This window comes from Falco punctatus (assembly GCF_963210335.1).
Source record: "Falco punctatus genome assembly, chromosome: 3".
In the NCBI taxonomy this organism is placed as follows: domain Eukaryota; kingdom Metazoa; phylum Chordata; class Aves; order Falconiformes; family Falconidae; genus Falco; species Falco punctatus.
In genome coordinates this window covers 48,066,186-48,079,157 of record NC_137582.1, presented here as the reverse complement: position 1 = coordinate 48,079,157, position 12,972 = coordinate 48,066,186, and the positions used below count along the sequence as shown (strand labels likewise).

At 37.0% G+C, this 12,972-nt stretch overlaps 1 protein-coding gene across 1 annotated transcript in view; it reads left to right on the top strand.

Moving 5' to 3' along the window:
* The window catches only part of LOC308060261 (lipoxygenase homology domain-containing protein 1-like), a gene marked incomplete at its 5' end in the record, with an annotated part of 211,124 nt that overhangs the window by 38,602 nt on the left and 159,550 nt on the right, over positions 1-12,972 (top strand). Inside the window, 3 exons of the mRNA XM_080378728.1 lie at positions 822-999; positions 3,544-3,675; positions 9,991-10,193. Coding sequence (XP_080234854.1) covers positions 822-999; positions 3,544-3,675; positions 9,991-10,193 — 513 coding nt within the window. The remainder of the gene's footprint in view (positions 1-821; positions 1,000-3,543; positions 3,676-9,990; positions 10,194-12,972) is intronic.

The following is a 12,972-nucleotide window of genomic DNA, read 5'->3' as shown; positions in this document are numbered from 1 at the left end:
GACCAGGAGGTCTGGATAAAAGGGAGTGTTTCATGTACAGTTTGTGTTTCTCACTAGCATTTAGTGTATTTTGAGATTAAAAGTGTAATATGTGAAAGTCAGTGCTCTTCTCTCTGACATGTTAAACTCTGTTTCTTGTTATTAGCCAGAAGGAAGTTGTGATATTCTGAAAACTAGGGGAGCTCTGATGTCTCAGCCCATGTTACTATGACCACTACACTTGCGTTCATGGTTCTGTGTGCTTTGAAATCGACAAACATGCTAACTTATTGCTGTGAAAGGGCATGGTCCTTGAAGAAGTATGTTGAGGTTCTCATTGGGTAAAGGCTTTGAAATTAATCTTTTAAGTGCTATGAAATAGAGCAAAAATGCTAGGAGTTACAGTTCATGAAAAGAACAAAATATTTAATACATGTTATATTGTGTAGCATTAGCAAATCTGCGCTGTGTACAAATTTGTGTATAAATATCCTCTGTTCTCTGAAATGGATATTTTCACATTCCATAACCCTCTGAAATTTGTTTGAGAGAAATTCCTTTGACTATATCCTCAACTTTTGCTAAAGCCTAACATAAGTCAGAATGCTTTCATATGTGGCCTTTCACTTACTCAAATTAGGTGATCAGTCTTTCTGATCACAAAGAAATAAAGAGGGGTAATGTCTGTGTATGTGTGCAATAATGTAACATGTTGTGAAGAACCTAAAGTTAATCTGAAATTTTATTAGAAGGTAGCAATATTTCAGTCTTAAGAAACATCCAACTTGCAAAGCTACATCAATTTAATTGTTGAATTTATGTTTCTGTTTTCAACTTCTTAGGGCACAGGTGATGAATACTGTCACTTTAAGATTGAGAAGAATTTGGAAACTGGATCTGTAAGCCTAGAATCAGTGCGAAACAGAGGGATATATGTCGGTCTGCTGCCAGATGGCCAGACTAAACCAGTCATTAACACTGGAGAAAGAAACATTTTTTTCTACCCACAGGTCATCAAATGTATGTGATTTCTTAATATTCTACAGTTTGCTTTAGTGATTAGTGTTCAAATTCAAAGCAAAAGTGTAAAAGCTAAATTTACAGCATTTCCCTTGTTTCAGTAATTTTAAAGGTGAAAAGTTTATTGTATACACACTTAATTTCTTCTGTGTACTTATCTAATTTCAAATGATGCAGAGAAATCTACTTTTTTACTAATACACTTCTGAAAATAAGTATTAAAACAGATGACAAGATAGGGATGAAGTTGACTTCCTGAGTTGATTCCCTATTCTGGCCACAGATTATGGAAGCCTGGGAAATGAATCACAGACTCAGAGAACCATTTAGGTTGGAAAAGAACGTTAATATCAAGTCCATCCGTTAACGTAGCGCTGCAAAGTCCACCGCTGAACCATGTCCCTCAGTGCCACATCTACACATCTTTTAAATAGTTTCAGGGATAGTGACTCAACCACTTCCCTGGGAAACCTGTTCCAATGTCTCCTTACTCTGGCTACAATATGCAAGTTATCAATATTAGTGATTTCCCTGTTCTGTTGCTCAAATCCACAGTAAATTTCCACACTTGTTTGGATTTCACTGTGTAAGCCATTGTCCATCAGCTCTACATCCTCGTTATTGCATCTCATCTGTCCTGTCCTCACCAGTAAGAGCTCAGAACCATGGTCAATATGGACAAACACTTAACAAATACTTCACTTAGTGCCAAAGACAGTTTAGGTCCTATTCCAGTTCCTCATTATGAGATCAAATCAAGACAAGCTCCCACACAGAGCACAAAGCGGTGGGGCTGGATTCATGCCTCAAAGGTGCTTGTAATGCTTTTAGGAGAAATTTACCGTTTAGGAAATCAAGCTCTATTAAGTTGGCCTCACCACAAGAGACAAACTGTCCCTGAGCATTTACTAACACACTATACCAGCACCTTCACCCAGCCCAAGGCACTGGCAGGGCTGGAGGCGCAGGCGGGGACCTGCCTCATTCCCACGGGGCCCTGGCCCCATCACACTGCGTGCCTAGCCAGCCTCTACAGCCATCTCAAGCAAAGGAGTGGAAACCAGGCTAGGATTCAGCTCGGCCGTTCCTTCTGCACTGACACAGCAAAAGCCTTAAGTGCCTTGTCAAAGGCCTGTTTGCGCCCCTCTGCCAGGTGCCCTGGATCAAACATACATACAACTGCATACAGTGATGATCCCATGTTGTCTTGCTGCCAGCTATACCACAGTCTTTCCTGATTTTATAGGGAAAGTAGTTGACTTTAGAGAGGACCTCCTTGGCAGTGTTCAGTTTCTTTTTTAGTGGTGTGAAATACATTGTAGCTTCCCCCCACTAGTAGATTCATTATGTGATGCTTCTGTCCCATAGTCCAATTTGAGAGCTATTGCAGTTAAAAAGCTTCCTTATTAGGGAGATGACCTGTTCTAGTCAACTAGCCAGGAGTCAGAATTTGGCTCTCAGCACACTCTGGATCGTGGTCAGCAAACTGTCTGCTTGTCTCTTCAGGAGAATGAGGTTTTTAATGTGGTGAGCAATTGGTTACCAAACATAGCCAGCTGACTTGGATTATAACTGCAGAAAACAATGAAATTACAGTAACTTGTGTTCTTATCTGTTGGACACAGTTATGAAGATCAAGAAATGAAACATCTCTTAAAAATGCTAAACTGGACATCAGTTTGAAATTGAGAATTTGGTCAGATTTTTGCCAGACACAAGCAGAACAAGCTCATCCTGGGTGCTTTGACCATCAAAGAGAAAGTGCCAAAACACACAACTCGTCTTAGTATTAGTTGTTCTATGTATATTGTGACTGAGATATACAGAAGCATTATGAAAGTCACTGTAATGGCATCCCTACCATTCAGTCCCTACTTCCTACAAGGTGACAAGAATATTTTGGTTACTGTGTCCTTGTAGAAATGGCGAAACTGTTTTCCTTTGGTACTTTTTGGAAAAGTAGTATTTTCAATGGAAATTCTCAAAAAAGCAGGGTTTACTGAGCAATTAAAATAAAGATAAATATTGTTTTGTTACAGCTTTCAGTTCCTTCCTGAATCCTTGTTACTCAGTAAAAGGAAGATAAGAGCTAATGTTTTCTATGAAAGCAAACAAGATTGTCTGTTTGTCACCTCACATTATCAGAAATGATCCCTAGCAGTTTTTATTTCAGCATTCCCACTCTTAAGAAAGGAACCATTGGGGGGGTAGAGAGGCTTATTTTGGGGAAAGCTACGTTTCAACAAGTTATTTTATTCATGCATTAACATTAAATTGTTACGCTATATTTTCAAAGCAGTAGATGGAGTTTTGTTGGTCTGCCAGATTTTTTTCCACTTTTTGTGGCATGCTGATAACAATAAAAGTTATACATACATATATACATAGATATATATACATAGAGAAAAAGATTTTGGTGTCCACTGTGTGGATCAATTGTGAGACTTGTTATTAGCTTTTGTCACTGAACATATGGGAAGCTTCCAAGCAAGAAAAAGCAAATGATTTGTAGCTAGTGACAGAATTTACATTTCATTGTTTCAGTTGGCCGGGAAGAGCCTATGGGAACATCTGCAGCAGCCAGTCAAGAGAGGAAAGACATTGGAGAATCTCAGCTCCAACCAGCAAAAGCCCAGAAGCCAGTATCTCAAAGCCCTTCAACTTTCCCACCCTCAAGTAAGCAGCAGTTTATAAACTAGTTGTGATACAGCACTGTGTTATGTCTGCCCTCCATGCACGTTTGCAGGAAGGACAATGAAGAGCTTCTCTAGACTATACATGCATACATGCAACATAAACTGCATTACCAGTCTTTTTGTAAAAGGGCATTGTAAATGTGGTTTATTGAGAAGGCAACAATCAGTATGTAAATGTTGAATAACTTCACTTTTTTTCCCCCTAAATTAACTAGCCATCTGTTAAATTAAGAGGTTGATATGATACAGAGCCCAATCCAAAGCTCACTGAAAGTAATAGAATATTTCTCATATATGATCTCTCTTACAGTTATGTTTTCTGCTTTATGATTCACCAGGGGAGAGTAATGTTTTGGCATGCTAGCTTTATGCCTATGTTTTGGCAGGTAGGAATAGATAAACAATGTCGTGGTCGTGCTTCTGGAATGATAGTCTACTGGATATGTTTAGCTAGAATAAACCACCACTTTTTCCTTTAGCTACAGAAGTTGCATAAATGGTGTAAGGCAATGATTTCCCCCACTCAAAAACTTTACAGGAATACTCTGCATCCTAATAACCAAAGAAGGGGTGGCTAAGGAACTAACTAAAACAGGGAATGATACATGTCTTAAGGAGTAAGGATGATCATGTATGCTTCCTGCCTCTCTCTTATTTAAATCTACCCAAGGACCCTGTCTACATGGCCTGAATTGTGTTTCATTGCCATGAAAAACAGATGGGATAAATGGAAACTACTAAGCTCCGCAAAGCACGTTGAGGCACATTCACATCGTGGAAAAATATGTTACCCTGAGTAAGCTTTAAAACCAAGATTATATTAGAGCTTCCACTATGGGAGACATGCTTAGTCAGCTAGAGATAGTCCCAAAGGCATTCATGTAGCAAAAAATTCAGGTGGGTTGCTGATTTGGTTTTGGGCTTGATCCTCAGAATGCTATTTCAAAGTGCGCATGAAAAGTCTGACAATGTGGGCAAAACATCAAATATGGCATACTTGTTCAATGGCATAATGTGAAGTGTCATGAAGGATTTTAAATACATTCAGTTGAACTAAAGCATCCTGGTTAAATTTAAAGCGTAGGTGTGGATTATTATTAACTACTGTTAATTGTTTCTGGCAACATTGTTTCCATTCTTAGCTCAAAACACCCACTTTCCATTTCTAATCTATCAGACTTCATGTTGTATCATTGTGTCACAAAGCCTTCCCCAAGTAGTGTGGGTTGCCCACAGCTGGTGAGATATGCTGTAATTGAAACCCATGGCAATGATGCACAAGCCATCAAACCTGTTTTCAAGGAAGCTGGATGTTTTTTGTGTTGGATACAAAGGATCTTTTTATAGAAGCAATATCTGCTGTGAAATTGGTTACACAGAGTCTATAGCACTTTGTAATAAGTATTTCTGACATTCATAAATATGGACTCTGCTTATACAAAATGAACAGAAATATCAAAGTTACTCTGCCCTTCAAAGAAAATGCTCATTTTTAGTAAGATATTTTCATTTAGAATACTTTAGAGGTAACTGCATTTTGACATGTAGAGGTGAGCCTTAATTTTTAAACTGATATACATTATTCATTTGCTTTTTTACTCCCAGTTAACATTCAAAAAAGGGTGATATCTATATTGAGTATACAATCCAGCAGTACACTTAGCATTCAAACTCAGGACAGATTAACCTTTAGGCTGACCAGTCTGCTAACCAGTAGCTGTGTTTTGGTTGTTCTTTTCATAAATAATAATTGATTTAGGATTAATTAAACTGAAAACTTGCTACGGGAGTTAAGGCTTCTCCTGTTGCAGTGTGAGTTCTTTGTTTCTCAAGAAACTTCTTTCACTGTACAAGGATGATGGCAGGTCTCAGCTTCTACTTAACAGCTCACAGGATGGAGTCGTTAGAGTGAGTGTCAGAGACAAGTCAGCTAAAATGCATGCAAGGCACCACATCATAGACTCAAGACTGATCAAATGTGCTGCCCAAAACAGAAGGGAAATTATATGTATGTAGCTAGAAGACCACAAAGTCTAGGGATGAAGGAGGTGAAGCAAAAGACACTAAAAGCCTCAAGCCAAAAACTGTAGTTTTTTTTTAACCCCTTTTACTCTTCTGTTACCAGTTGCAAAACCAAGCCAAAGTCATCAGCCCTGCTGGAAATACAGACTTGTGCTGTATTATGTGTCAGCTAGCGAGCATGCAAGAATCTTGTGGAATTTCCCAAATGACTTGGTACTGGGGATTTCCTCCTTGCTTGTTCCTTGTGTTTCTCAAATCACTTTTAAATTTCAGTGGTGAAAACATCCCTCTGTGTACTAGTGAAAACAAGGGGAGAGGTGTCATTAGCTTCCATGACACAAACACTGTCTGTGACATTGAGAACATCTTTGTTGTTTGGTATTAACAAATTGTATTTCTGATAAATGGTTTCTACACCCTCTATGTTCCTTTCCTGTATGTCTGGAATTAGTTTTTTAATATCTTTTAATTACAAGAGAAAATAGGATACAAATGAAATCTGATCTCATTTCCATTTTGTTTATATTGGAAATGATGATACAAGAAGGTGTAATAAAAATTCATCAACTTTATTGTCCAAGCTTCTGCTCTGGAGATTAATTTCTTTGATGGATCATTTCAAAAGTGTCATTCATTCATATGATGTGCTGAGACAAGATAATTCTTTTTTCTTTAGATTTAGGATAAGTAAATAAAAAAATAAAGTTATTTTTATGAAACTGTGTGAAGGATTGTGACTTCATCATTCTCATGCAGGCCTATCAGAATGAATTTTTGTCACAATAGATTTACAGCATGGTGTCATGAAGTGTGTAAACTCCCATGACTAATGCAGGGTAACCATCAAATCCTCTTTTCAGACTGGAATATTTTTAGCCTGTAGCAAATCAATGTCACTGATTTCCATTTGTAAGAAGAGCCAGTAAATTATGAGGCAAAAAGCACTCCAAGCCTGTGAATTGTTTGTGCATTATAATTCTTTTCAATAGGTAGTAGTTTGAGGTTGCACTAGCTGCTTTGGGTAGCAATAGCCCAAGTACGGAATTCTTTTGCTAAGCGTACGGAGCAGCCTGGCATTCCTTGTGCTTATTGAATACCTGTGCATTTTCTGAAAATTTTCATTTCTCTGCTGTGATGAAAGATGTGCTCTAGATAGCTGGAAGGAGCTCAAGCTTTCAGAGTTGCAGCTAAGGAGCTAGGTAACTGCAGTTACAGAAAGTTATATAGCCAAGTTCTCAAAAATATGTATTATACCAAAGCAACTACTTTGCTATGTAGATCTGTTATTTCAGTCACTGAAAGACAAGTGTAGTTAAGTTTTCATTCAGGTAAACATAAGATATTTGCCTTTTGCTTTGTTTTTGGTGTATGGATTTTCTTTTTCTTGTATGGATTTTGTTTTTCTTTCAGAATAACTTGTTTTTGGTCATGATGAAGAATACAATAAAATCAGTGATTATCTGACACTATGATGACACATGACTATGACCTATTTCTAAATTACTCTGACCATCCTGAAATCGTGCTAGTACTGTTAGAAGCACTGCTGTAAAAGTCATACTGCCACAGTTCTGAATTAAAAACTGATTAACCAAATTTTAGACTCTTTACTAGGGCTGAAATTTCCTCTGATTCCAGAAGTTAGTTTTTATTTATTATAGAACTTTGTACTGGTTCCTAGTTCCTTTACAATTCTTTGTGCAATTATTTCTCATAGGTTAAGAGTTCAATGCTAGCGCATCATAATTCAGGTTCAGTGCTTTAGTAACCATGTTGATTTAACCTAGAAAACAACCTGATAATCCAAGTAACTATGTAATTCCTTTTGAGTGCAACTTTTAAGAAAAAAAGCATTTATTTACTATTATGAAAGTGACATTTGAGGAAATTTAAAGGGAAGATCAGGACCATGTCTCAGTATTGAATTGGCCGTTTTATATGCTGCTGTAGTTAAAAGCAGTTAAGTAAGGCAACTTGAAAGTTAATACCAAAAGGGTTATCAAGCATTGGGACAGGCTGCCCAGAGAAGCAGCTGAGTCACCATCCCTGGAGGTATTTAAAAGATGTGCAGATGTGGCGCTTAGGGACATAGTTTAGTGGTGGACTTGGCAGTGCTGGGTTAATGGTTAGATTCAATGATCTTAAAGGTCTTTTTCAACCTAAACGATTCTATAATTACATGATCCTTCTTCACTTACCCAATTTGCTTCAGTGATGTTTCAGCAGGATGCAGAATTTGTTCCTCAGAAAAATTTATTAAGAAGCAGGTCTCAAGGATTCAAAACTGTTTTTCACTTTGCCTTCAAACTTCTATTTTAATGGTAATAACAAAGCACAGTCAGATAAATTTTGCAGATTTTTGACACAGGTATTGCATTAATTTTTTTTAGTATGTACTGAGCTTGGCTGGACTTAATTTTCTTCATAGCAATCTCTCTGGTACTGTGTTCTAGCCTGGTGACCAGAGCAGCATTGATAACACACCAATGTTTTAGCTGTAGCTGAGCAGTGCTTGCACAGCACTGAATCCGTCTCACTCTTCACTCCCAGCAAGTATGTAGGGGTCCGGGGGGGTGTGGGGCATGGCAAGAGAGTGGGATGGGAAGCAGCTGGGACAGCTGATCCCAACTGACCAAAGACATACTCCATGCTAAATATTGCCATGCTCAGAAATAAAACCAGAGAAGAGTTTTTCCAGAGCAGTTGTTCCTCAGGGACTAGCTGGGCATCATTCTGCTGGTGGTGAGCGATTGCATTTGCATCAGTTGTTTTTTGTTTGGTTTGATTTTTTTTTTTTTTTAGGTTGGGGGGGAGGTTTTTTTGTGTTTGTTTGTTTTGTTTCTTTTCTTTTTTTTCCTTTTTTTTTTTTTTTTCCTTTGAGGTAAAGGCAGTTGAATAAGTGAAGGGAAAAACTCCATCCCCGAGAAACCCAGTACAGTATTTTAATCAAGTAAATAAAAAAGCAAAAGGCTCTAATAGCAAGGTATGTATGCAGCAGGAACATACATAGTATTGCAATGGGAATTCTTCAACAGATTCATATCAGTGGCTATTTATGAGTTCTGCAAAATTGTAAGTGAATTCCATTACGTGTTTGGAGCCTCTGGCCTCCAAAAGCTTGGTTCATAGAAAGTTAATTAATGGATGAAGAATGAGCTGGGGTTTACAAAAGACAATTAATCTGCAATGCAGATTATATTCATTATGGTTAACATATTAAAAAGTCTCTTTGCTGTCACATGAAAAGGCCTCATGAAAAGCAGTTTGTAAACCCCTACAAGATGCAGTATATAGACTGTGCTGGTTCATCTTTTTGAATTCAGGGTTTATATATGCCTCTTGTGCCAGAACAGATTATAAATTCTTGGGGTCAAGGACTCCCTCTTTTGGAGAGGACTTCATGGTCAGCGGTCCCATTATTGAAAAGTAGTATTCCAGACACCTGATGTTTGTAAACTCCACTTTGATTAGAATACTCAAAACTAAATTCCTTTATCCCAAGGGAATTTCTTTTTTCATATCCCATGTGCGGTGCCATTTGACATCTTTGTGTACATATATATTTTTGTCTTAAGGGTAGATGGAAGACCACTGTGTGCTATTCTAAAGTGAAATACACATTTTCCAGCATGGCATTTGTCAGCCAGTAAAGCTGTGAGGTTTAGTCATAAAGTGGTACTGTGCTGCTCTTGTCTCATTCATGCAGAACCTGCCTTAGCCCAAATGCTGGCACTGTATGCATAAGTATGGCTGGGCAAGGATATATTGTGCTCTTTTTTGAGTATTTTACAGTATTTAATTAATATTAAACTTGAAGAAGGTTAATTTCCTGAATATTTTTTTTCATTTAAAATGAAAATTTTGTCTGTTCTCAGACATGTGATTCTGCTCATCATGTCCCAACACAAGTCATTAGGGCAGTATTTACAAACAATTCTGCTCATTTCTAAATGTAAGTCTAAACAACCAGAAACATGGATTTAATGGCTGTAGTTCTGCATCATAGTATCCTTGCTCTACACCAGAATACATAGTAAAGAGTAATAGGATGATGGCGCACATGAGAGATACTTCTTTTCCAGTTGATTCTTGTGGCTCAACTAATCAGTACGTTTTTGTCTAGACAAGAAACATAAATCAATCTTTTCAGACTATCTCGCTTGCCATGAAAAAATGCAATCCCCTCTGTTATTTCCTTATGTGCTGAAGTTACAACAGCGACTGGCAGTTTCATGTCAATTTTTGTCTCCCAGTAATGTTCTGTATTTCACAGAGGAAATGAGAAATCCCCAAGGTGGTGAGTGTCCCCTTCCTTCACATGATGAATGGAAAGTGTCAGTGCTGACAGGAAGTGCAGGAACTGAAGCAAATGTCGCTCTCTGGATATATGGAGACAGGGGAGTAGCTGGACCAATAACTCTTGGCAAGGACAACAGAAAGCAGCTGTTTCTTCCCAGGCAGGAAGATGAATTTCAGGTAGCTAATGAAGGCTAAGAACGTTATTTTAATGTATACCTTTCCAAAGATTATTTTGTCATGTGAAAAGAAAAAATGTTTTTCTCCTATGTTTACTGCATAACATAAATCTCTACCTAATCTGTATGATTTCTGCATTAAATCAGCTTGGTGCATATAATCAGCAACAGAGGAAATACTCTTTCTTTTAACCCCTTCTCCCTTATATAGTAGCCCAAATGGGACAACTGCAGGAGTAAATTGATTTCTGTAAGGTAAGTGATTTGAAACCACTCCTAAAAAAAACATGTCTGATGTAAGATTTGTTTATCATTTAGGGATCTTTAGGAATGAAATCTTCATGCATACACTTTTCAAAGCATACTAGAAAATGTATATTGTGGGATTTGTTCTATTAAGGAAGAAAACCTTCTTTATGGGTGCCATATTATAAATAGCTGAAATGCCAGAAGCTTTACCTATGGAATTACTAAGAGCTCAATCAGATCTACATGTTAACACATCATGACAACACCGAGTTCTGCTATTATTTAAAAGTAACCCCACTTCTATTGTAATAAGGAAATTTTGTCTAGGTAGACCAAAAGAAAATTACCAAAGGGGATAAAATTTCTGGTTCGCTGAAATCTTTCTGTTGAGATGCCTGTGACTCGTTGTCTTCAGCTAACTGAAGCAAAAGTTATATTTTTCACGTTATGCACAAATTTTATTTCTGAGCTCATTAACTCTTCTAATACTTAGCCATAGCACAAACCAAGATTATTATTGTCAATAATATTAATAATAACACTCTCTATGAATTGGTATAGGCAGGAAGATAACCAACTGTAGTGTTCATTTTCTAAGCATGTAGGCTATACATTATGATCTTTGGGAATCCTGTTCTGCTAATTAGTGAATAATTTGTAAGCAATATTGGGTAATGGCATGTTTGCAGTGTTAGTCCATACATTCTTAAGAGATGGACCAATTTCTTTTCTCTAAAATAGATATTGCCCATTATGGCTGTGTGCTGTGGATATTGATCTTGTGAGAGAGCAGAATATTTCTCTGAGCACCTGGGGCTACTACTATGATTCTTTACATCATACTGACACTATTGCTTTCAGGCATGAAACAGCAAATATCACCAAAGTGCTTTTTACTCTAGCCTGCACTAGATAAATCCACAAAGAAAAAGCCTATGAGTAAGAGCCCTTCTTTTTTTTCCTTTTAAACTTTATCCTGTACTTGTTTAGCAGGATAAGTCTTGAAATGAGGATAGAAATGTAAGACTTAAAAGAATTGCATCTTCTTTTTAACATTTGCATCTTTGAGCTTGATAAGTGTTCGCTGGTATGTTCTAGAGCAGAAGATACCAAATTTTATTTTTTAAAGTAATCAATCTTAGCTCTGGCCAGGATTTCTGGGAAGAAAACAGCTTCTGAAAGCCTATAATAATCAGGCATTTTGGAAACTATTTTCTTCAGCCTTTCACTTTATCAGTAGTATGCCCAACTATGAAGAATTTGAGTGGAACTATCTTGAGAGATGAAAACCATTCATATGTGGCCTTCCCTCTTTTACCTTACCCATGTGAGTAGTCATTGCCTGCTTAATCCTTTCTAAGACTGTGCATGAGAAAAATCAAGGCTGTCAGAGGGTTTCTTCTGTGAGATCTCTGCTTGTTTTAGACAGAAGTCACTCTTTGCATTCTGACAATGTCCAATATGTTTATGTTTTGTATTGATACATGAAATGATCATGTAACTTTTATTTTTTTTTAACCAAAAGGCTAAAGAGGGATTCATTAGAATAAACAGACAACATGACTGTATATTCAGTGAGCACCAGGTCGGTGAATGAGAAGACAGTATCTCATATTACTTGAGAAATGGGTTAGTTTGTGAAAAGCAGGAAATTACAATCACTGTTTTTTCAGTCAAGCTGTATATACGCCCTTACTTTACTGTTGCTTTAAACCCAAAGTCTCCAGGTTACCTCTAACAAGGCTACTTATAGACAGAAATATTATGAAGCCTAACAAGGACATCAGACTCTGACTCCACAGAACAAAGCTATATTCTTAAGCTGATGGAAAAGACAAGAACCATATTGTCACATCAGCATTGCAAACCTGGAGTTAGCACTTATTTTGTTAATGAAATTCAGGTTGACGTAGCAACTATATCAATACAAACACAGGTTTGGATTCCATAGATTCTTTCTTAAACAACAATTACAATTTACTAAGTGCATTTCAATGTTAGGGAAATCAAAGATAAAAGTTATTTGCTTCCAGAAATCTTTGACTAAAGCTTGGTAATGCTGTGACTTCAACATAAAGATTTATTATGCAAAAGCACAAAGAGTCAGCTAAAAGCTGGTATGAGAACTGAGGTAATTCTGACCTCTGGAAAGAGAAGAGGGCTTTTTGTTAGTGAAGGTAAAGAATGAATGGGTAATATACTAGTACGTGTTTCCAAAAGAATGAGAAGAAAATAATTTTAGTACAATGTAAATAGCTTTTTTGAATGTAAATTATAGAGAGGAACAAGCTATTGCCAACCTTTTATTAATAGAATTATTTGAGAAATAACATTATAACACAATTACTTTTCCTTTCCTACCAGTACCTTACAAACGATGTGAAGTTATTTATGCTCACTTTAAATAATGGTTAAACTTCAAATAAAACCCCACATAAGTGGGATAGGATAGGGTTGCATGGAGTAGATTTCATAAGTAGGAGCACATATAATGCTTGAAAGTGCAAAGTGCTAATGAATGCAAATCATAT